This window comes from Leptinotarsa decemlineata, unplaced genomic scaffold, assembly GCF_025532065.1.
Source record: "Leptinotarsa decemlineata unplaced genomic scaffold, Ldec_3_MD MMD2_tig00000882_RagTag_RagTag, whole genome shotgun sequence".
NCBI classification, from domain to species: Eukaryota; Metazoa; Arthropoda; class Insecta; order Coleoptera; family Chrysomelidae; genus Leptinotarsa; species Leptinotarsa decemlineata.
Window position 1 is genome coordinate 2,006,079 of NW_027412556.1, and position 22,624 is coordinate 2,028,702.

The window sequence follows — 22,624 nt, forward strand, 5'->3', positions numbered from 1 at the left end:
AAAATTTTATAACAATTGTGTAATTTTCATGAACGCACATCTTCTGGTTACAATTCTACAAGGTGTTTTAAAAAGAGAGTCTGATTGTTGCAACAATTTTTCTCTCGAAATCTGTATGGGTGACAAGAAAATGGTTTTCACTATATTGATATACCCAAGATTCTATAGGAGTTGTGTGATTTTCATGATTACAAGGAATCTCAAAAAATTATTCTGATTGTTTCAACAATTTTTTTTTTGAAATCTGATTAGATGACAAGAAAACTGTCATCACCAAGTTAATCTACTCAAGAAACTATGGAAGTTGTGTAATTTTGATGGACGCACATCATCGGATATCATTTTTATATGGGGTATTGGAAAGTAAGTCTAATATTTCCAATTTCATTTTTCCCTAAATTTGTATTGTTGATGAGAAAACGATTATCAACGCGTCAATCTACTCAAGATTCTATGAAAAAGTTTTACACCAAATAGTCCTAATAATTTCACGTTCAACCTATAGTGAATGGTTATTTCTAGCCACAGATATTAGTACGGGTGCTAATAATTTCGTATCCCAACCACAGATTTTTATTTTCCTCTTCGACAGTATGTGTGGCCAGAAATCTGTGGATAACTTCACGCCAATTATTTCACATATAAACTGACGTGAATCAATTTAATCAAATACTTCAGTGGTTCCATATCGCATGCTCAAAGTTGAGTGTAATATTTTATTCCAAAGCATATTATAGTACTGGTTCAGAATACTTCTCAATCCAGTTTCAAATTTCCATTCCTCAAGTTCGTCAAGAAACGTAACCGCACTTCTAAAAACAAAACATTGCATTTCATCCACCGGAAAACAACACGCAAAGAGTATCGAGTTTCTGAGGTTAGAAATGCTATCAAATAACCCGAGGTATAACATGGAATGAGTAATTTAATTTAAAAACAGTGTAGGTGAATAGCGGCAACTTCAAAGAATCGTACAGCCTCTTATTATCTGCTACTGTCGGCGAAGGGATCTCCTTTACCGGAGTCCAGGGGCGTATCGTCAAAGGCCTCGATAATTAGAACGGTATGCATGAAATTAATACCAGTAAGAATTTAGTTAAATGTTACTTAGTACAAAGTGGAAATATCGATGATTAATATTGCAAACCGAATACCAAATGGAATGCGATTCTTCTTATTATTTATTCTATTTCATTTTTTTCTTCCATTCCATCCATTTTACCCCCTAGAAGACGAGATCTGAATCAAATTGTAGCTGAATAAGGGAGTAATACCAAAAACATAAAGATAAAAACGGTGCAAGGATTTAAAACAAAGACTAAAAGATCGAGATGGGATTAATGAAATCATATTTAGGCCCTTAATAACAAAATGAAAGACACAATAATGAAGAAATGGATCTCTAGGTAGGAATTCCAATGAAAGAGTTAGAAAGTTATATAAAACTTTAAAACGTATTATAGGCCATGTGACATATATTCTTCTAACCACCAACAGGTATGTATTCCAAGAGTATTCCAACTGACGAATACAGTTGACTCATTTGTTATTTTCTGCGAAGTTGTCAACGTCATTTTGTATAGTCATCCGTAGATCCACTGGGCTTTACAATATTTATATCTCTCAAATGAATACCAAAGAGCAGTGGCCCCAAATGTGAACCCTGTAGCACACAGTAAACACTTTATTTAGTGTATTCAATTGAAATTCGTGGAGAAACGTTAATACGATTTACTCAGATATAAAATCGGATGATGAACTCAATTGATTGATTGATTGTTAATTGTATCTTCCTTTGAAAAATATATCACATGTTTCGCTAGCAGAGTAGCTTTGTCAAGTGAATCACTTGATTGTATCATTTCATCTCGAAGTTCAGAGTGTTTCCAATATTGGCGGAGTGGTTCTTATTGATCCTGTTGTTCTTAATCAAGCAAGTCTTTGCAGTTTTCCGATCTCTGTCTATCAAACCAAGTCCAGGATCAATTTAACTCACCCATCTCCATTTCGAAGTTTTGAATATTCTCAATCTCCTTTCCCAGTCCGTCTTATAATGTTTATAACCTACTGCATGGACTGGCTGAAATAACCAAGCCGTCTGCATGGCATAGTACTTTAGATCCATTTCTGTCCAGAAGACGAAATAAATCATTCAAAACAAAGTTCCAAAGTTCCAAATCCTCTCCCAAGGACTCTCCTTCACTACCTATGCCACTTTTTTTCACCCATGCTGATAATGTCTTTCAATCCTCCTCAGGTGCCTGACCACTTGCATCAAGAAAGGAGCTATACGTACTTACTTCATCCGATCAGAACCTGTCATTGGTATCGCTTTAGGCTTTGCTAAACAAACATTGAACACCTGGATGACAAGAAACTTTATGGACTTCTAGCAAAATCTTTCAGGTTGTTGAACTACAGTAGGGATGAACTACGATGTTCAACATATCTTCTCACAGGTCACTGTCATCTGAATCATCATATACAGAGACTCGGACTGTCGGAAGACAGTGTGTGTCGCCTGGATTTGGAAAATGATGCAACAGCAGAGCACATACTTTGTGCCTGTTCCGCTGTGGACCGAATCAGGTTTTCAGAGTTTGGCAGAGCTAACCATCTTACATGAAAGACCACTCACCATATAAACTGATCGGCTTCGTTAAGAGTGATCGAGTGGAAATAGGTGTGAGCCACCATAAACCCTTGCGGATTGCGGTAGAGAGTCGAATTAACCCACTCACTTTTGACCTAACCTTACCTAACGTCCCATAATAGGAATCGTTCTTGCTCTCACAGTCGCCATGGTTTGACGAGGATAATCACAGATTAACTTATTCTTCTGTTTTCAATAGAGACAATTACTTCCTGGCAACTCTTTCCTCTTCGAGTTTTTGTCAAATAGGTAAACGAGTTAGAGTGGACCATTTTGTGGTAAAATCTCCTGAAATTAATTCCAAGCCATTTGCATTTCTGCACTGCTTAAAAGCAATTCCAACTTCGACGAGAGATACCGATTTATCCCTTCCTTAATGTGAATGCCAAGTAAATTGAAAGTCTGAAGCGAAACTCAATCATAATTAAAAGTTAATTTGTAATTACTAAAGTCCCCAGCAGAGAGGACTTTTCCTTACATCCACCCTAATTAAGAGAAATATTACGTCTGCAATGAAAGTAATCCTCCGCATAAATGATTGTTTTCTAGGTTAACTGATTCTGGGAGTTTTTCGACTTCATGTTGAATTGAGAAGTTGAACGAGTTTTTGAAAGCTGATGTGAGGAATAATTATTCTTAGCGTTGGACGTTATTTACGTTCTTGGTTTTGAAATCCATACAAGTTGTTCCTCAAGCACTGTCATTAATTTCGTGATGTGACTAATTTTTCACCCAGAAAACTTTTCATAAATATATTTTCAAAACTTTCTTGAAGTCAAGTTGATAGGAAGGACGACCCATCTTAGACCAGTATAGTAAGTTTAAAATAACGGGCTGACCTTGAGAAAATTCATGTTGCTGTTTTCTTCTACTACTTCAGGAAAGAATATCCTCAACAGCATCTGCATTGAGTAATAGGATCAAAGTATATTCTTGAATATCCTCTTAGATTCAGACAAATGTTGGAACAGTTACCGTCTATCTTTTTAAGGGGTTCGAAAAAAAATGTATTGACGAAGTTTTAATCTTTTGTTAGTGAAAGATCAAGAAGAGATGGTTTGTATGATTTAAATGCATCAATCTGGTTCCCTGGCGATTTAGCGTAGATTTTGGTGTTAACAACACCAATCACTGATTCTGAGTAAGGTCTTCTGAATCATTTCCTATCATCCTAGTTCAAAAGATCACACTTTCTGAGTATACCAGCTCAAATATTCGTATCATGAAAGTACGTTCACCTGTGCTATTATCTATTTTTTATTGTTCTCTAGAATCAAATTGGTGGTCGTTATCGTTTGGTGTAAAACTTCCTCCATCCCAAGAACAAACTTTATGCACGCCCATGTTTCACCACTCTGATAGATCAAAGGCGGCCTCTCATTTATGTTATGCGGTCACTACCACTTATATCTAGATTTGCTAGTTCAACCAAGGGACACCAATCACTGAAGAAAAAAACATCTATCAACCGTGCTGATTGAAGAGTTATTGTAGCTTGTGACAAAAATAATCAGGGCAAATAAAAAACTAACGAAAAAATTCCCAGTTGTTCATTATATTCCAAGTGATTCATTATATTGTAAATACTTTCAGGATATTATCTACAACAACTTTTCGTAAGTTTGATATTGATATGACCTTTCAAAAAAAAAATGTTGACCTAATAGTCGTGGACAAGTAGTCACCCCCATAGAAATAAAATCCGTAACCACATTTGAAATCGAAAGAATTTTTTTTATATATTCATATCCGAATCCGAAAGTTTATATTCGTAAAGTCTTCAGCTGTACTGGATATGCAAATTTCTTCTCAACCAGGTGAAAATGAGGATTGTGCAAATCTATGCAGATAGTTCCCAAAAATCCAAGAAAACCTTTGTTACCTTATTAGAATTTGTTTTCTTCTAAGGTGATAACATGTCTGAGAAAAGCTACTCCTTTCCTAACAATCTCAGATGTATCCAATTAGACTTTCAGATTACTTTCACGCAGTTTTTAAAATACCTTTTTGAGGTTTACAATGTGCTTTCGTAGACAAGTTGAATAGACGATTATGTCGTTCATATAAAAGCGGCATATTCCGTTTTGCAACCCATTAAGACGTTACCCATCATCTGCTGAAAGGTTGCCACGGCATTTTTCAGACCAAAAGGCATTCACATACGTCTGGATGCATTTCAGTTGCATTTTATGCATTTCATTTCATTTTATGCATTTCGGGGTCGGTAGCCAAGCGGTTCGGCGTGGGTGATTTGTTCACTCACTGCCGTGTTGGTCGGTGGTTCAAGCCCTAGTCTGAACGATCGATCTTCACTTGCTATCGTCCAACCCGTGTTAGGAATCACACGTTAAAAAGGTAAGACCTCGTTAATCCTTAGCTCGCACAAGTTTCGACTTCTGAGGGTTGTCGTTCGTAGGGGTGGGACAGCTGGTTAACGGAAAAACAGATTTTAAACAGATTGATTTTGCTGTAGTCCATTACTATTCGCCATATCCTTTTACCAGAGTCATTGGCATTTTTTGCTACTGCCAAACATGTGAGGATCACAGAGAGTATGTTGTCGATTGATGTCCTGTTCGAGCATATCAATAATCGTTTTTTCCACTTCGGGTTTGTGGACAAATGGATACCGATATATTGGGGTCTTTTCAGTTGTCCTAATACAGTGTTTCACCTTGTTTGTGAAAGTCAATTTCAAATTCTCGTGGTGAAAAATATCAGAAAAAATCCAAAAATCCAACACAAATATTCTTGTGGTACTTTCCTTCGAGATTCTGTGTTGAATGCTGAAATAGTCTACAGACTATGGAATCTGTTGATGCCGTGACTGGATCTGGAACAGATTCTAGTGCTTCTCTTCCTTCTTTTTTTTGCTGTCTTCTAACCAAAGTTTTTTTCATCAGTTTTCTTTAAGTAACCATTCTGCTGAACATCTTTCCTGTTGTGGTCCAGTTCCTCGTCGAATTTTCTTCGTATTACAAAGTCTGAATCAGCTAGGAAACACTTCCTCTTTTGGTTAATGGCTGGATATGTAATTCAGGGTTCAAAGCGAGTTGGTTTTGTGTGTATATACCTAAGATCCACCAAAAAAAATGTCAACCATATTCAAACAAATTTTACACCGGCTAGTGCTTTTGTTGCAACTTCAAAAATGCTAGAATTTATACAAATATTTCTGTGGTTTATCGACGGATAAATGATATTGTTTTCTACTTCTCCTAATCTGAAATATTTATTTAATTGAATGGTGATAACTGCTCGATTTCGATAATGATATAAGTTTCAGCTATCAGTATCTCTCCGCATTCCATTCTCTCGAAATGGTTTTTGCTGGCAATTGATTATTCATGCTCAATTATTTGGCACTCTCGGTACTGCACGATCTAAAATTTCTCAACTCAATAGCAACTTTAATAATGTTAATGATGCGGTGTGCATCTGAGACCAGTGCATTAGGGGAGTGTTCTGCAGCACAACCTTTTACTTAAAGTTGAACCATAGAGAATCGAGGCTTTGTATTATATTATACAATAAAAATTAATGTGAATGTGTGCAACTAAAACAAATCGGTTAGATGTGAAGAGATTGTTGAAAATTACTACATCAATTCGTCTATTTGCAAAAAGTATGTCGATACATCAATACATTCTCAATCTATTTTAATGTGAGTAGTAATCAGTGGAAGGTTGCATAAGATCTAAACTGGAAGTCTCCGTCATAATGTATTTTACAAAGCTTACTAAACCCTTTTCAGTGTTTAAAATAATGGCCACATGAAATGCATTCTTTTTACACCATACAGTTCAAATGATTGTATTAGGAGTTATAAATTCAACCGACCTGTTGAACAAATGCGACGCGCGTGATGAAGAAGGGTTGCATTGGCCTGTTTCGTTCTACATAGTGAATTATTTTGAGGGTTACAGCCGCGTTTCTTGTATCGTTTGTAGAAAAATTGGTATACATCTGTTTCGAAATTAAAATTGATAGTAGTGAACATATTTTTGTTCAAACAATTTTTGTCAAAGATTATTATTATTAGTTGTGAAAAAATCACATATTTCGGGATATGCATTTTTAAGTACTCTCAACATTTTACATGATATGCAACTCTTTATTCATTCAGCTTCTTAGCTGTGTAAGGAATATCCATGTAAATATGTGTATCATCTTCGATACACTTTTCTAAGGGTTTTGGAAAATATTTTTTTGAGTAAAGTGAAAACCAGAATGGTTTAATATGTCCCAATTACCTCGGCCAACGAGCTCTTGAAAATTCCAACAGATTTATAACCTTCTAAACCTCTGTCTGTCACTTGACTTCTGGGGAAATTGTAAACCAGCAATAATGAGGTACCTGATAAAGAAATTCAGTGCAGCTGCACTTAGATTACAGATACTTCTTTTATACTTCTTTTATGAAATAATAAATTTACTTGACCCACGGTCAGCCTGTTTATAACCAATACATCTCCCTTTCGTCGGCACCTTTGAGCCTCTATATAATGACCAGGTATTTTGAAAATTTATTGACAATTAAGACACTCTTATTGCGTAACGTGAAAAATCTTTAGTGTTTTTATTATCTGGGGAATGGATTTCTCGGAACAGAGAATACAGAAATTAAAATCTTTTGGAATATTCGGAATGATGGACGCGACACTAAATCGCATCTTTGAAAAGGCCGTTTTGAGATGGCCCTGGAAGAATCTCGTTGAAAAATGTCTTTCAGGATGATTTTGGTTATTTTTGTTTTCTTGAAGTTCTATACTGAAATTCCATAATAGTCGGCACTAAATTCTCAGAAATAATATAACATTTAAACGAAAACATTGTTTTCAATATGGCGATTCTATATATTTTATCAGATTCATACGGTGTATGAAAATAGCTCAAAGGACCATAAATTTCAATGGCAATACTTGATTTCCTTTGGTTTTCTCTGTCATTCATTAAATATATTTCTACAGGCGTGCAGAAAAGTAGTATTTTCTGCAAACATTGCAACCTGAAAACTTTCCAGAAACAAATTGTTTCAAATCAATTACATGAATGTTTTTTTTTGATTAATTTATCCAAATATCTGCGTTATCATATTCTTAATTCACACCCAATCAATTTTAAAAAGTGTATTTGCAAAAAAAAGATAAAATATAATTTCAATTATAGTATAAATAGTAAGTAACATTCCAACATATATTTCAAAAGTCAAAGCTTTTTTTTGATAATTAATCTTAAAATTAGATTGAACAATAACCTCAACTTCAATTTCAACCCTTTTTTTGGAATACTTCCGTATTTTTCCCCATTTTACTTTTCCCTGCCGGAGAAAAATGTTTTTATTTTAGCAGGCTATGCATCTCAGTTTGGACCAATTGGCAGAATGTGATAACTTTTATAACTTTAATCACAAGAGTAAGAATATATTTATTTAAAAGTTGAATAGAGTGCCTAAACGATAAGTGCTACTGCACTAGTTTCGAAAACAATTGAGTATAATGTAATAAAAATAATACAAAAGGAAAGAGAAATGAAAATTTCTATGTTTTTTACCACTGTCATTTGTAAACAACGTTACTGTTTATTGTTTAAGTTTATTTTATAAGTATTTTATAAGTTTATTGTATAAGTTTGAGAATGTCCATAAAGGACGAAACTGCAGTAACGTTAGTTGCAAATAAAAGTGGTAAAGAACATAGAAATTTTCATTTTTCTTTTCATTATGATCTCCTACCACGTAGTAACGGCTACATCCATCAATTTATAATACAAAATACAACAAATAAAACGATAGAAGACAATACTGCATCACAAAAAATATAAATGTTGATTTAAATATAATAAAATAGTTAAAATAATATAATGATAATGTAATAAAAAAGTTTAAATAAAATAGTTGAGATTAACAGTATAAGTGATGCTATGATGATATTATATTGCAGGAGAAATAACACGATCAAGTATTGAAAATGAATAGATAAAAAACCAAGATCAGTAAAAAATTTGTCACGGAACTGTTTTATAAACTTTAATCTAGAAGATTAACATCAAAAGTCTCTATATAAACAACAACCCTCAAAAGTCAAGCAAAGGACTAACCGCAACACATGTTTCATCACTCAATTGATTCATCAGTTCAAACTCATGAATATGCCCGAGAAAGCCCCCGAAGACAATCGAAACATTGTGAAGTAACTTGGTTTGACTTTTTTTAATATTTTTTTATTTATTTTTATTTCTTTTCCTTATTTTATTGTTCATTCTTTCATTTTATTCGTTTTATTGTATTTTCATTTCACGTTTTATTACTCATATATAATTGATATTTTGGCTATTTGTTTCAATTTTCTTTGTTCCTTCATAGATTCTTATCATATTAGACAATGGAAATCCGAACTAGTAAAATTCACAGTGAAACATGTGTTACAATTTTGTTAACTAAAAACCTAACAATAACATGTTACTTCATGATCACTTGTATTTGGGGATCTGTAGTTTAGATAAAACACCAACTCTTCTACCTTACTCTTTTTTTGTTGAAAATGACAAATCATCATCCACGTGTTGGATCCAAGGTCCATAACCTTGGGTCCAACACGTGGATCCAAGGTCATGGACCTTGGGTCCGATACGTAGATCGTTGAACTTGGTTCGACGAACCAAGTTCATTCCAACAATTGGGTTCAGTTCTTTGAAGATTGCAGCTGCTATTGTTGTATCACATGAGTTTGATGAAGAAAAAAGATCGCAATGGACAAGCAATGCCTTCATGAAAGAGAAGTGGTCTCACCTCAATCTCTAATATCATCTTAGAGAGAACAGTGCGAAAGATTACACCAGTTGTTCAACAATAACCGAAACAGAATGCAATTATTTTTGGAACTTGTGACACCCTACATCAAAACAACTCGTTTCTACGCTGCTCTGCCTAGCTACTGGAAGAAACTTGGAAAGTGCAGCGATATTACTGTCATAGCGCGGCTTCTACAACCTTCTTGGGGTTCCCTCCATGTAGGTGCACAAGTGAGGGAGCTTTCCTGCAGGAGCAGCCGGTTCCTTACCTTTATTCAAGGCAGAGCTCTTGGTGCTCGCCGCAGAAAGTATCATTGCTGTTGGAAGTGATCTGCTATGTCCAGCTATGTCATTCCAAGCGGTAGATTGGGGTGGACATTTCTGTTAATCCCCGGCCTTAGACTGAAGTTAGCACTTATGTCCAGCCTCGGGATTGGTTTTTGTTTTGTTGTTTCTGTTTTTGTTTATGCTGCTTGTAAAAACACTTGTTGAACTCAAAGCAATTCTGTTCCAAAAGTGTAAGATGAAAACGAATAATTTTGTAAAACCAAAATGAAAATTTTTTTCAAGGGTTAAAGACCTGCTGAGTATTAATTTCCTTCTGAGTGTTGAGAAACTTCAAATAATTTCAGGCTGTTGAAACAGTTATTTCACAGTAATTCTATTTGATCCTCGTTCTCAAGATAGACCGATTTAAACGTTATTACGTCTTTCGATTACCATCTCTCGAGAACTGTTTTGTCATTATATGCCTGGTAGGTATTTATAACCCTTTTTTGAACTCATGGTCTTAATTTTATCATAATATCACGAGCAACCGGCTGATTTAAATACTTGAAATATCTCCTTATAAATGAAGTATTTGAAAGAAAACTGGTTAGATCAAAGGCGGCGAGTCCAGGGCCGACCTCAAGAGTTTTAATTGTTGTGGATTTATTCAATACCTGCTCTCCGAAATGAAGTAATAATTGGTGGGTACTAATAACTGCTCTTGGGAGGAGATATAAATGGGATATCACATCAAAGAAGCGTTCCGTTTAAAACGTTTTTATATCTAGCTATTATTTGGCAATTAGAGCGAAAGGAGATCTTGTTTTCATTTCTTAAATCGGTTTTAGAGAAAATGTAGATAATTAGCGTTTAAAATTCATAGACTTGCAGAGAGAGTGTATGGAATTGATTTATTTTGATTTGTCTAAATTGTTACTAATGCAGCTCTGTGATCGTATAACTGCATTGAGAAAAAATACATGATTTTTTTATATCAACCATAAATGAGCCTAGATGAAGGAAATGCTACTGCAACTGAAGAAAAAAGAGAGAGTGTGTGTACTTATGCACACATTGAAAGTTCAATTATAACGCATTATCTAGTTGAATAAAGTTTATCAAAATACCATAAAATATTCAATCCACCGTGTGTATACTATATTTTCTGAGACATAGTGAACCCACTAGGTCTATAGGATGGGGCCCTACGAATACACATCAAACCACTAGAGATAATCCAAAACAGATTCTTGAAGTTGAACCCCACCGATAGTAGGGATGCGACAGCTGGTTAACGGAAATACATATTTTGAACATTTACAAAATTGAAGGTACTACGTAGTTCTTCCTATCCAATAAGTTAGTTGCGGACATATAACTAACGGAGTCCCACACGGAACGCATACAGTTATCTTCCTAAACAGTATCTATACTCATGATCTTGGGTTTCCTTATAATTTGAAATATAGTACCAATCAATGTAAGAAGTATTGTGATTTGTCTGAAAGTCGGATATTGTAAAGTGTTTACTGGGGACACACTACAAAAAAACACACTTTTGTGTGTTTGTGTGATGTTATTTACATAGGCTTTTTTAAGGCATTCGACAGGCTCCACCATGGCATTCTACTGAACAAACTAGTAGCCTATCTACGGGATCGAAAACAATATGTTCAGCTCAATGGTTTCAAATCTACCGAATATAGTGCTTCTTCCGGTGTTCCGCAAGGTTCAAATCTGGGACCGTTGCTCTTCAACATCTTCATTAATGATATTGCAAATGTTATAGATGTGTATTTTCTTTTATATGCCGATGATCTAAAACTATGCTGCCTCGTTGAGAACATAGATGATTGTGTGAACCTCTCAGCAAACGTAGGACGAGTTGTAGAATGGTGTTATCGAAATAACTTGTCACTGAACCCGGATAAATGGAAGGTCATGTCCTACAGTTTGAAAACGAATATCTTGATCTTTGATTATTCAATAGAAAACGTTTCCCTGGTGAGACCAGAAATATTTACTGATCTTGGCGTCACATTTGACACTGCACTATCATTTAATAGGCATATCGATAATGTTGTAACCTCCTCCTGTCGTTTGTATGGATTAATTGCACGTAACAGTAGTGATTTCAAAGAAACTTCGACCTTAAAAACTTTATTTTAAGCTTTCATAAGATCAAAGTTAGAATACGCGTCAGTTGTGTGGAGCCCCTTTTATCAATATCACATTGATAGAATAGAAGCAATTCAACAAATATTTTCAAAACTGCTAAGCCTAAAAACCGATGGCATTTATCCTCCAATAGGAACAACCCACTCTGAATTGCTGCAAATTTTGCAGTCTCGAACAAAGACGTGAATATTATGATGTTGCACTAACCTATAAAATTATGAAAAGCATAGTTGACTGTCCAACATTACTGGAAAAGTTTAATATTTGCATTCCTAGAATCTGTTCCAGACACCCGAGTACTTTCTATATAAAAACATCTCACACAAATGTTCTGGAGAATTCTCCGATCCATACCATGTGTAAAGTGACAAATTCTGTTAGCGATAATTTAGATATATTTAGTTGCAAATTGTCAAATATAAAATCCCACTTTCTAAAATAATTGTTTTGTCACCTAAAATAGATATAAAATGTGTAGTCTTTATAGTCACTTGTTTGTATTGTTTGTAGTGTTTGTAGACTTTACAGTCACTTGTTTGTGATGTATTTATTATACTCTGTTATTTCCTGCTCTGTAATTGGGCTATGTATTGTATTACAAATCAATAAATAAAGTGTAATTTATATACCGATAAATTTGTCGATTTTAATGAAATGTTAGTAGAATTATCATTGATTTTTAGTATATCAGAGAAATGAATATGTTTTGAACAAACGAATGTAACGTCAATCACTATCGTAATTTCTCATCTAAGCATTGATGTCGTTTTAGTATTTTATGTTATTAAATTCTCACAATTGTTTTTTTCTTCCTGTCGGTTCTTTGAAAAAAATCTGTTCAAACGTACTGGAATAATTGATAGTAACTGATTTTTTTTGACTTCATGAATTTTTGGATGTAACTTGCAATCAAATCCGAAGCCGGTCCTGTCCTCAACAACGAAACATTGTCGGCGTTTCTTTTACAAAGAAGCCTCCTGTGCATATTGTTTTGAATGAATGGATGATGAATCATTACATCAAAAAAGCGGCAATTATACGGTTAATCTGATTAATTTTTCAACTGATTTCGTTATATCTCCGCGTAAGCGTATCTTTCCATAGTACAGTTCTTAACAGCAATTTCTAACATTCTCTGAAGAGAAAGGTCAACCTACAGCTACAGTGAGTGAAATTATATATCAAATTGTGTAGCCTTTCTGGGTATGCCGTCTGTTTCAAACAAGTTTAATAAAATGCAATGAACTCCGTGTAATTCAATATTCGTATTTGAAAGTAGTTATTTCGAATGCTTTTTTCCAGTTTGTATCTACAAGCGTGAATTAACTTGGCGTCGTGAATTAACTTGGTTCGAAATCTCTTAACTTTTTAATTTATTTTATTTATTTTTTGTTCAATTTGTTCCATTTCTACTTGTATTTTATTTCACTTTTATTTAATTTCAGGTTTTTTGCTTAATATAATTGTTTTTTGAACTAATTAAACTAATTTGACAGATGAAGCTTCAACAAGATGGCCCTTATCAATTGTCAAATTTCGGAAATCCATGTTGTGGAAGATCCTATTTATTTGTATATTTCTATTAGAAATATGTCTGCAACTCAGTTACAACTCAGTTACAAATGAAACTGTTTCGTCTGCATTCCATATAATAAAAAGTTATTATCATTATCTTTTCTTTTGCAGATTATCTCGTTACTGCTGGGCTTATGTATGGCTTTCCATAATACAGTCTGTGAAATGACTTTGCGAGAACCAATTTTCACCAACACCATCCAGAGGATGGAGCAGAGTTCGGAGCAAAACACTACAGAAAAAAATGAAGTAAAAGCTCTGAAGAAAGTGTTCCTTTCCAACAGGTCAATCACGTGCAACGATGGATCGCAAGCAGGGTAAGAATAACAAATGGAAATCCATAACGTAAACAAATAACACTTACGGTTTACAAAACCGTAACAAGTGTTTCACCACAGAAAAACTCAATGATAATACTTCTTTATTCACCATAAAAATACAAATGGAATAGACAAAAAAAACTCCCAGTATATGGTGAATCGGTGGAGTATCAGCTAAGGGTGTTTTCAACTCAACCTGGGAGAGACTATAATTAAATAATATACACAAAAAAGAAATCAAGTCGAGTTAACAATATCAAAAAAATTAGTTATTGCTTACTTCAGAATATTCATTTTAGAAATGCCAAGGTCGGGAACGGATAATAGGCTAAAGAGTTAAATAAGTCTTCAGTCTTTTTTCAAATTTTTCAATGGTGTATGATCGAAATTCGCAGGGTAGTTGATTATAATATTTGGGTGCATTATACGGGAGGGAGCGGGTGAAGATGGAAGATTTGTTTGGGAACTGAGCTGTTCCTTGTAGCTGGTTGTCGAGTTTTCAAAACTTTATGTGTGTTGGAAGGAAGGTGTAGAGTTCTAAGTTTCTCAACATTTAACCATCCTGATTCTTGCATAAGGATATTTTCTCAACTGAAGCATATACAAAACAAACAATTCTGGAAGGTGAATTAGTATGGGTGGTAGTCGTCGATAGCGGAAAAGAGATATATTGACTTGGTAGTTGAATAAATTATAAATGAATTCAATTTCAATATAAACAATATAGTAAAAAATTAGAGTAACAGTGTTATTTGTAGTTCCAGTCAGAGGTTGTTCTAGTTCTTAGGGTTCTTTTATCAGCAGTTCTTGTAGCTGATAGCGCAACCTCACTACTGACTTGCAAGAGTTCCGGATTAGACTGGATATCAGCCAGAGTGTGGAAGATGTCGTTAATGATCAGGTGGTTATTCTTGATAGCTGCTTTGACCCCGTTATGTTTAGCAGTATTGATGTAAGTCCTTAGGGATTTATGGATACTCTGGTCGGCTGGACATAAATCGTTGACAACCAAGATGCTCTTATTTTTTAGTTTGTGCAAGTTTTTTTGTGATTTCCAATGTTTTCAAATATACAAGACCAGTTCGATTTTTGTTCTTATTCTCGAATGAGTATATATTATTAACATCAGCAAATTCGATAGGTACTTCAAGAAGATGGCTTTGGAGAGAAAGGGCTTCACCATTGTCTTCTTTTTCGATACCAAAAACCAACAAGTTATTCCGCCGAAGTTTGCGATCCTGCGACTATTCGACTTTCTTCAAAGTATCATTATCTTCTTCGAGTTGACTCCTAGTAATTCGGATTTGATTTCGGCAAGCGTGATTTATAAATAGCAGTCAAGAAAAGTTCGGAAGTATTGGTCATTGTTTACACCAGTTGTTGTTCTAGCCCCAGTGCTAATACAAATCATTAGCTTATCAGAAGTGATCATCTATTTGCCTTTTCTTGCCAATAGTTTTTTGTTGCAAATTGGTGTAGGATTTCAATATGGAAAGTAATTGTTATATTAGCACTTATTCAACGTCTAGATAAGAGAAGTTGTTCACCCAGATAAGTCTGGAAGCACTAATTTCAAGGTACAGATTGATGTAAGTCCCAGGATTTTAGTTTCACGAACAGCAGTGGAATTCTGTATTTTTGAGAGCGGTTCAAACAGACGTTGTTCACTCGACTCGACTTAATGATTATTAATTTTGGTGTAAACTGATTCAAAATTTGAAGATTACCAATTTCCACATCAGGAAACAGATTCAACAGGGCAAAAGAATGCATTTCTATTCGTTCATGGAGTAAATTTTGAGGATTTATGAATTTAATAATTTACAAACATTCCAAAAGACTGAGTTTGAAACCTTTCTCTTCTAACTGTAATATTATTTAGTAGTAATTGATCGTACCCCTCTGCGAAAGATAGTTTTCAAATGCGGATTTGGTCTTACTCGTAAATCCATGGCTTCTGTAATGTTTAAATAAGCCAATCGCTGTATTTGATATAATTTTTGGATGGCTGTTGCTTGTAAAACTTTCGGGCCCTATGCCATGGCTCCGTACGTTAACATAGGACTTATTATTGTAGTGTAAATCCCCTGTGGTCCCCTGGCCGACCCTGGGAAGCTGGCGCTGAAGAAATATCTCTGGTGATGACCAGGAAAAACTTATGCTTAATAGTAGGATTTCTGACTGGCCACTGTCAACTAAGGAAACACCTCCATATTATGGGTCTAGAAGACACACCTCTATGCACGATGTGTCAACAGGAAGATGAAACTGTCAGGCATGTCCTATGCGAGTGCCCGGAGTTATCGTCAAGAAGAGAGTGTGAGTCCGGCGAGTCTTGGCCTACACCTGCCGATATAAAGGAGATATATCCCAGTGACCTGTCCACCTTCCTGGAAAGGATAGGAACGATGGACGATGACCCAGGAGGACAACTCCTTGGGAGGATGTACAATGGGTCACATGTGGCCTGAGTGCTGTGTACATAGACAGATTGGTCGTACATTCAAGAAACTAATACTGTGTTCTTTAATTTTTTGAGAAAGATTTTCCACGGTTGACCAATATAAAGTATTGGTCAAGAAACACGAGTCAACTTACATACTCCTGAATTATCCGAATTGAAGTGTTTTGTCTTTATTGTTTTCGATAAGTTAAATGTTTTACGGTTTTGTAGACTAGTGAAAATCTCATAAAAACTGTTAATTGATTATGCAAAAATTATAGTTTGATATTAGATTAGTATAAAATTATACTCTTGCAGGTTCTACTTGAGAAAATCGCATTCCAGCAAAAAATGGATCATATTCCTGGAAGGGGGTTGGTATTGTTATGATACCCACACATGTAGAAACAGGTGGTTGAAACAAAGGCACTACATGACTTCATCTAAGTGGCCAGAAACAAGAGAAGGTATGGATGTGTTTTCTTGGTGTATTTTATTCATAGCACTGATTAGTCAGTGGCTCGTAACTAAGTTTACATTTTTTTTGTTGGTTGACATGGCAAATTATTTGTTTAGATTATACATAACATAACATATACAGTGCCATCCCCAAAGTATGCACCATATAGGAAACTTCTTTATCAAGGGTTTTTCGACAAAAAGTTATTCCTGATAAAAGTTTGTGCATCCCCCTGAAACTAAACATGCACGAACAGAATACAGTAAAACACACGTTATATACGAGGAGCCTTCAAATATTCGATTTTGAGACAAGAGTAAAGTACACTTATTTTGAAAAATCGCCGGAAAAGTAAAGTTTCATTTTTTGACAGTTGATAATTAGACAGCATCCTGTATACGAAGTTTTATTTTAAAACCCTGCAATATTACAAATTACACAACTATGGTGTTAACCCCGGTAAATTTTTTTGAAAAGTAAAATAATTTTCCAAGTTTTGGTGGAAAGTTATTTTTATTTCTCGTTAACACCGAAAATTACTCAAAATTATACAGTGTTGTAACAAGAACTTGATATTCAATAATATCAAATCACAAAACATCAAAATAAAATAAGTATTTTGGAACAAAGTCATTGATTTTCTGTAGATTATTTTGGAGAATTATTTTGGACAAGAAAATCTCCAGAAAATCAACGAGTTTGTTCCGAAATACCTATTTTATTTTGATGTTCTGTGATTTGACATTATTGAATATTAGGTTCTTGTTACAGTACTGTATAATTCTGAGTAATTTTTGGTGTAAACAAAAAATAAAAATAACTTTGCACCAAAAACTTTGAAAATTATTTTACTCTTCAAAAAAATTGACCGTGGTCAACACCATAGTTGTGTAATTCGTAATATTACGGGCTTTTGAAATGAACCGTCTTATACAGGATGATATATATTTATTGTTGTAGCAAATTTTTTTTTCGTAGTGTCCATTTAAAAAAATGGGTATAAAAATATCACTTGGATGGCCATGACTTTAAATCTAGATGTATTTTTCAATGCTAAACAACTTTTTGACTAACATTTCCCGAGATTTTTCAAAATAAGAGTACTTTACTCCTGTCTCAAAATCAAATATTTGAAGGCTCCTCGTATATTACGTGTGTTTTACTGTATTTCGTTGGTGCATGTTTGGTTTTAGAGGATGCACAAACTTTCATCATGAATAACTTTTTGTCGAAAAACCCTTAATAAAGAAGTTTCCCATATGGTGCATACTTTGGGGATGACACTGTATAGGGAATTGTTCAAATGATATGCTCACTTGAAACATTTGCTAACGCTTTTTTATTTCTCCAATGAAGAGCATGAATTAAAACGACAAATTGATGGATTCATAGTTCTAATATTTGTTTACAGAAAATCTTCAATATAGATAATTATATTTCTCATATTTACACAAACTCACTTTTTCACTTCGGATTTTTTCCTAGAAAATTAATTGTTCGTATGCTTTCGTCCTTTTCCACAACGATCTAAGGGACTTAAATCATAGATTACTGTGAGCCGTCCAATCTTTGGAATACACCTCATTAACTTTTCCATATCCTCTTCATAGAATGTTGGGAATATATTTCATAACATTTACTGTTCAAACTGTTATTAAAAAATAAGGAAATATATATTTTCTTCTGAAGGTTCACAGTAAATTTCCTTCAACATCAAAGTTTGTCTTCTCAATGTCTGCATTGTTTATCTGAAGAAAAGAGAAATAGTTTTTCAACATAGTGGCGAAGTGTCTCCCGTGGGTGTTTTTCAAGTTAACCATGGAAATACAATATTAATTTACAATTTTCTTAATTATCTCAGCTATAATATCTACGATGAGTATAATTCTATTACATTGTAGAATTATTTTGCTGTCTGAGATCTATCAAATTAATGAGTACCTTAAATTCATAAAATGATTGACTGGTCATTATCCGTTCTGTAGATGCAGAGTTCAACAGCTGTTAATCATATTGAGCTGATAATAGGGATTTCAACTTTTTTTTTGAAGTTCATCAGAGTATATGCGGAAGTTGATTATAGAACTTACAGGCGTTATACGTGAAAGATCGCTGAAAAATGGAGGTTTTATGTGTTATAATCACTCAGATTCCCTCTTTTAATTAGTTTGTCATATAGATATGTTGGTGTTCTATATTTCAGTACTTTATGAGTCATATTTGATAGATGTAATTTTCTCATATCCAACAATTTCAGTTTTCGCATTTCCCGATATTTATGAGTTATGTGCTCATATTTACGTATTCCGAAGGAAAGTCTAATACAAGAGTTCTGTATTTTTTGAAGTCGAGGGCGGGTTTATAAATGTAGTCACAGTAAGCCAGTTTCGATAATATGAGGGATTCCCATACATGTATTTTCAGAGCGGAACTCATGAATTGTCTACTTGGATAAAGTTGTTTGAGTGTATTATATGAACCTCGGCAAAGTTGATTGACATGTTTTGTGAACCTCAATTCATTGTCTAACCGAGTCCGAGATTTATTGTTTCATTTTTTATGGGAATTTTTCCCCACCCAAAATGATGTCGATTGAGGTACTGGTCAGTGTGGTCAGTCAGTATGGTTAGTGATCTTTCAAGTCAGATGGAAAGCTCTGCCAAACCCTGAAAACCACGTTCTGTGCCTGCTGTTTCATCATTTTCCAAACAGAGGCGACACATATTGTCTTCCGACAGTCCAAGTATCTGCATATGATGATTCAAATGACAGTGACCTGTAAGAAGGCCTGTTAGACATCGTAGTTCTTCCCTACTGTAGTCCAACAACTGTTTGGTATCATGCTTTGAACGCTTTGGAGTGAGCCAATCCTGGAAGATTCTGCCAGAAGTCCATAACTCTTCTTGCCATCCAGGTGTTGAATGTTTGTTTGGCAAAGCCAAATGGTGCTTGCAGCACCATCCTTTGTAAGGGACTCAGCAGCCACATTGCCATCCAGGCCAGTATGGCCAGGAATTCAGACCAGAGACAATCTATTGAGCCTTCCTATCGAAGACAGTCGTTTTTGTCAATTTGCTACCAATTTAAACAATGCTCGGTAGGAGCCAAGAGCTTCCGAAGCCTTCCGTAGTTAGTTGCGTCTCGTAGACTTTCGATTTTAACCATCCCTGTAGAATAAGTCCCATTACTTTACTTCAATTTTTATGAAACAGCAATAAATTTTGTTTTATCATCCTTTGAAAAATAGAGGGTTTAATGAAACAATCTCTAGGTAGACTCAAGATTTCCATATGAAGGAAAACGTAACAACCCTTTATGAACCCACAAGTACATTATAGCTTTTTTGTTGTGGGTAATGGTAAGAGCATCCAGGAATTATCTGAAGTACTTATTGATTAGCGAGTACCACTGATAAGATTCGTGGCATATGGGAACAACGGTGCCAAGTTCTTGCTTAGAAAAAGTCCCTTTCCAATCCCTACATTGCTATATACCATACAATACAAAAAATTTCATGAAAACAACCACACTAAAACAAGAAACTTTACAGTTGGTGGAATCCTATCCCCAGACGTGAAGGAGAACCCCTTCTGGTGGAACGCCAATCACGTCTTCGTCCCATACTGCACCAGCGATTCCTGGAGTGGGTCCAAACCACCATCTCCCAAAGAACTCTTCAGCTTCATGGGCTCCTTCATCGTCCGCCAGGTAGTCCGGGACTTGATCCCATTGGGCTTGGAAAACAGCACGGATCTCCTGCTGACGGGAAGCAGCGCGGGCGGAACAGGGGTGATGCTCAACTTGGACTACGTTAAGGAGCTCCTGCACGAGGATTTGATGCTGACGCAGATCAACGTGAGGGGGGTTGCTGACTCGGGTTGGTTTTTGGATAGGACGCCGTACGCGCCCACTATGAAGCTCGCTGTTGATGGTATAAGGAAGGGGATGGATTTTTGGAGGGGAAAGGTCCCCAGGAGGTGTAGGGAGGAGTACATGAGTGAGCCTTGGAGGTGCTATTTTGGATATAGATTGTATCCAACACTGAAGGGTGAGTTTCATTTTGTAATACGAGAAAAGTTGACATATCTGTTGTACAATTTAGATGTAGTCTGTTTGATTCATTATTGGGGGATGACTTAAAACTTGGAACTGTAATATCTCAGTGAATACTAATTTAATCCAATCAAAATAAGCGTCATTTGAATCAATGTTCTTTTGCCAACGTAACACAAGTTGATTAATTTCGTCAGCATAGAAATTAGGGGTTCGATGGAGTCAACAGAGGCCGCTTTTGCATGGTCTTGATTAGCGAAGGTTCTACCGGTGAGAAATTCGTCAAAGTGCTTGAAAAGATGAAAGTTGGTTGGCGACAGGTCTGGAGATTTGTCTGTGATTCCCAAGATGAAATTTAATATGTTTTCACATCGAACGCTTATAATATCTAAAATCTGATTTAAAAAAAAAGATAAAAACCAAAAGAAAGTCACTTTTCTTCGTTCTGATAGTCACTCCTTTTGTTTGGACATTGAATTTTTATACACCCTTGAAATTTTGTTAATTTCTTGTAAGTGTATTTCCCGTGTTGAGCTGAACGATAAAAACTCTTTTTTTCCAACTTCCAGCTGAATTATTCGTATTCCAATGGTTGTTCGACGAAGCCCAGATGGACGTCGATAACGTCGGCGCCCCGGTGACGAAACAGCAGTGGGATTTCATCCACAAAATGGGGAACGCATTGCGCCACAGTTTCGAGAACGTTTCGGCCGTCTTCGCTCCATCCTGCATTTCTCACGCAGTATTGACGAAGAAGGAATGGCAGAGCGTGAAAATCAACGACGTCTCCATAGCGGAGGCTTTGCATTGTTGGGAACAAAAGACGACGAACAGAAGGAGATTGAAGAGGATGAAGCGACTGAAAAACGGAAAAATGATTGCCGATCAGCCGAAGAGGTTGAGGAGGAGGAAGAACCAAAGCGACAAAGTCGAAGTTGAGAAAGTTTTCAATGAAACAGATGGCGGTGAAAACGTTAAGAAAAATGTCGTCAGAGTTAAAAGGAAGCGGAAGAATAGGAAGAACAGGAGGAAGAATAAAGTTAAAGGTGAGATATTAGTTTTGTCATTCATCTAACGACGAAAAAATGGAATGCTTGAGGGTAATAAAAGGAAAATTTAGGACATTTTTTCTAACAAAAATGTTTTTCCAGTTTCAGTTGAATTTTTACATGATGAGACTACTTGAACAGGAATGTTTTTTCCTTGAATCAGGATTCATCCCAACTAGCAATTTCGTATTTTATAATAGTTGCGGAAACGTTTCGGAAAAACAAATTATAAAACTACATTTCTCCCAGAAATGTTTTCAATGTGTTTATGAAACTGCTATAAATAAGAAGTTGGCACCGTTTTATAAAACATTATTGTTACTATCAATATTTTGTAAGGCACTACAAACACTACACTACAGTTTTATAAACATTTTGGCAGTTACTATAAAATTTGTCCAACACTCTTTAAAAGTGATTTTGTAAAGACTTCCCTAACTGCACTTTTGCAACATATTTAAGCGATACATATAAAATAATCAGAAGACAGTTTTATAAGAGTTTTTTAGTAGTTCCAAGTAAGCGTTATAAAATATAATACAGCCGAAAACGATAACAATAAAATAAAAAAGTGTTGAAAATGTTTTCTTGAAAACGTGAGAAGTAATTTTTTTTAGACACTAGGAAAATATAATTGATATGTCACCAACTGAAAACTAAGAAATAGAAAGGTTGAAGCCATTTCAAAATTTTACTTTTGCACTCATAAAACTGTTGAAGACATTGTTTGTGTTTCGAAGATTGATATTTTTACTGCAAATGAAATTTTATTGACAAATATATAGCCTATTATTAGCAAAATTTAAGCGCGCCACTCATTTAAAAATGTTT

The 22,624-nt window shown here is 35.0% G+C and overlaps 1 protein-coding gene across 3 annotated transcripts in view; it reads left to right on the forward strand.

Moving 5' to 3' along the window:
• The window catches only part of Notum (palmitoleoyl-protein carboxylesterase notum), a 46,113-nt gene that overhangs the window by 20,481 nt on the left and 3,008 nt on the right, over positions 1-22,624 (forward strand). The window contains exons 2-5 of one of the 3 annotated variants that reach the window (XM_074174771.1): positions 13,580-13,785; positions 16,550-16,698; positions 20,242-20,739; positions 21,314-21,790. In XM_074174771.1, the coding sequence (XP_074030872.1) occupies positions 13,580-13,785; positions 16,550-16,698; positions 20,242-20,739; positions 21,314-21,790 (1,330 nt within the window). Of the gene's footprint in view, positions 1-13,579; positions 13,786-15,239; positions 15,378-16,549; positions 16,699-20,241; positions 20,740-21,313; positions 21,791-22,624 lie in introns of those variants that run through there. The other 2 variants (XM_074174772.1, XM_074174773.1) reach the window with 2 other exon arrangements.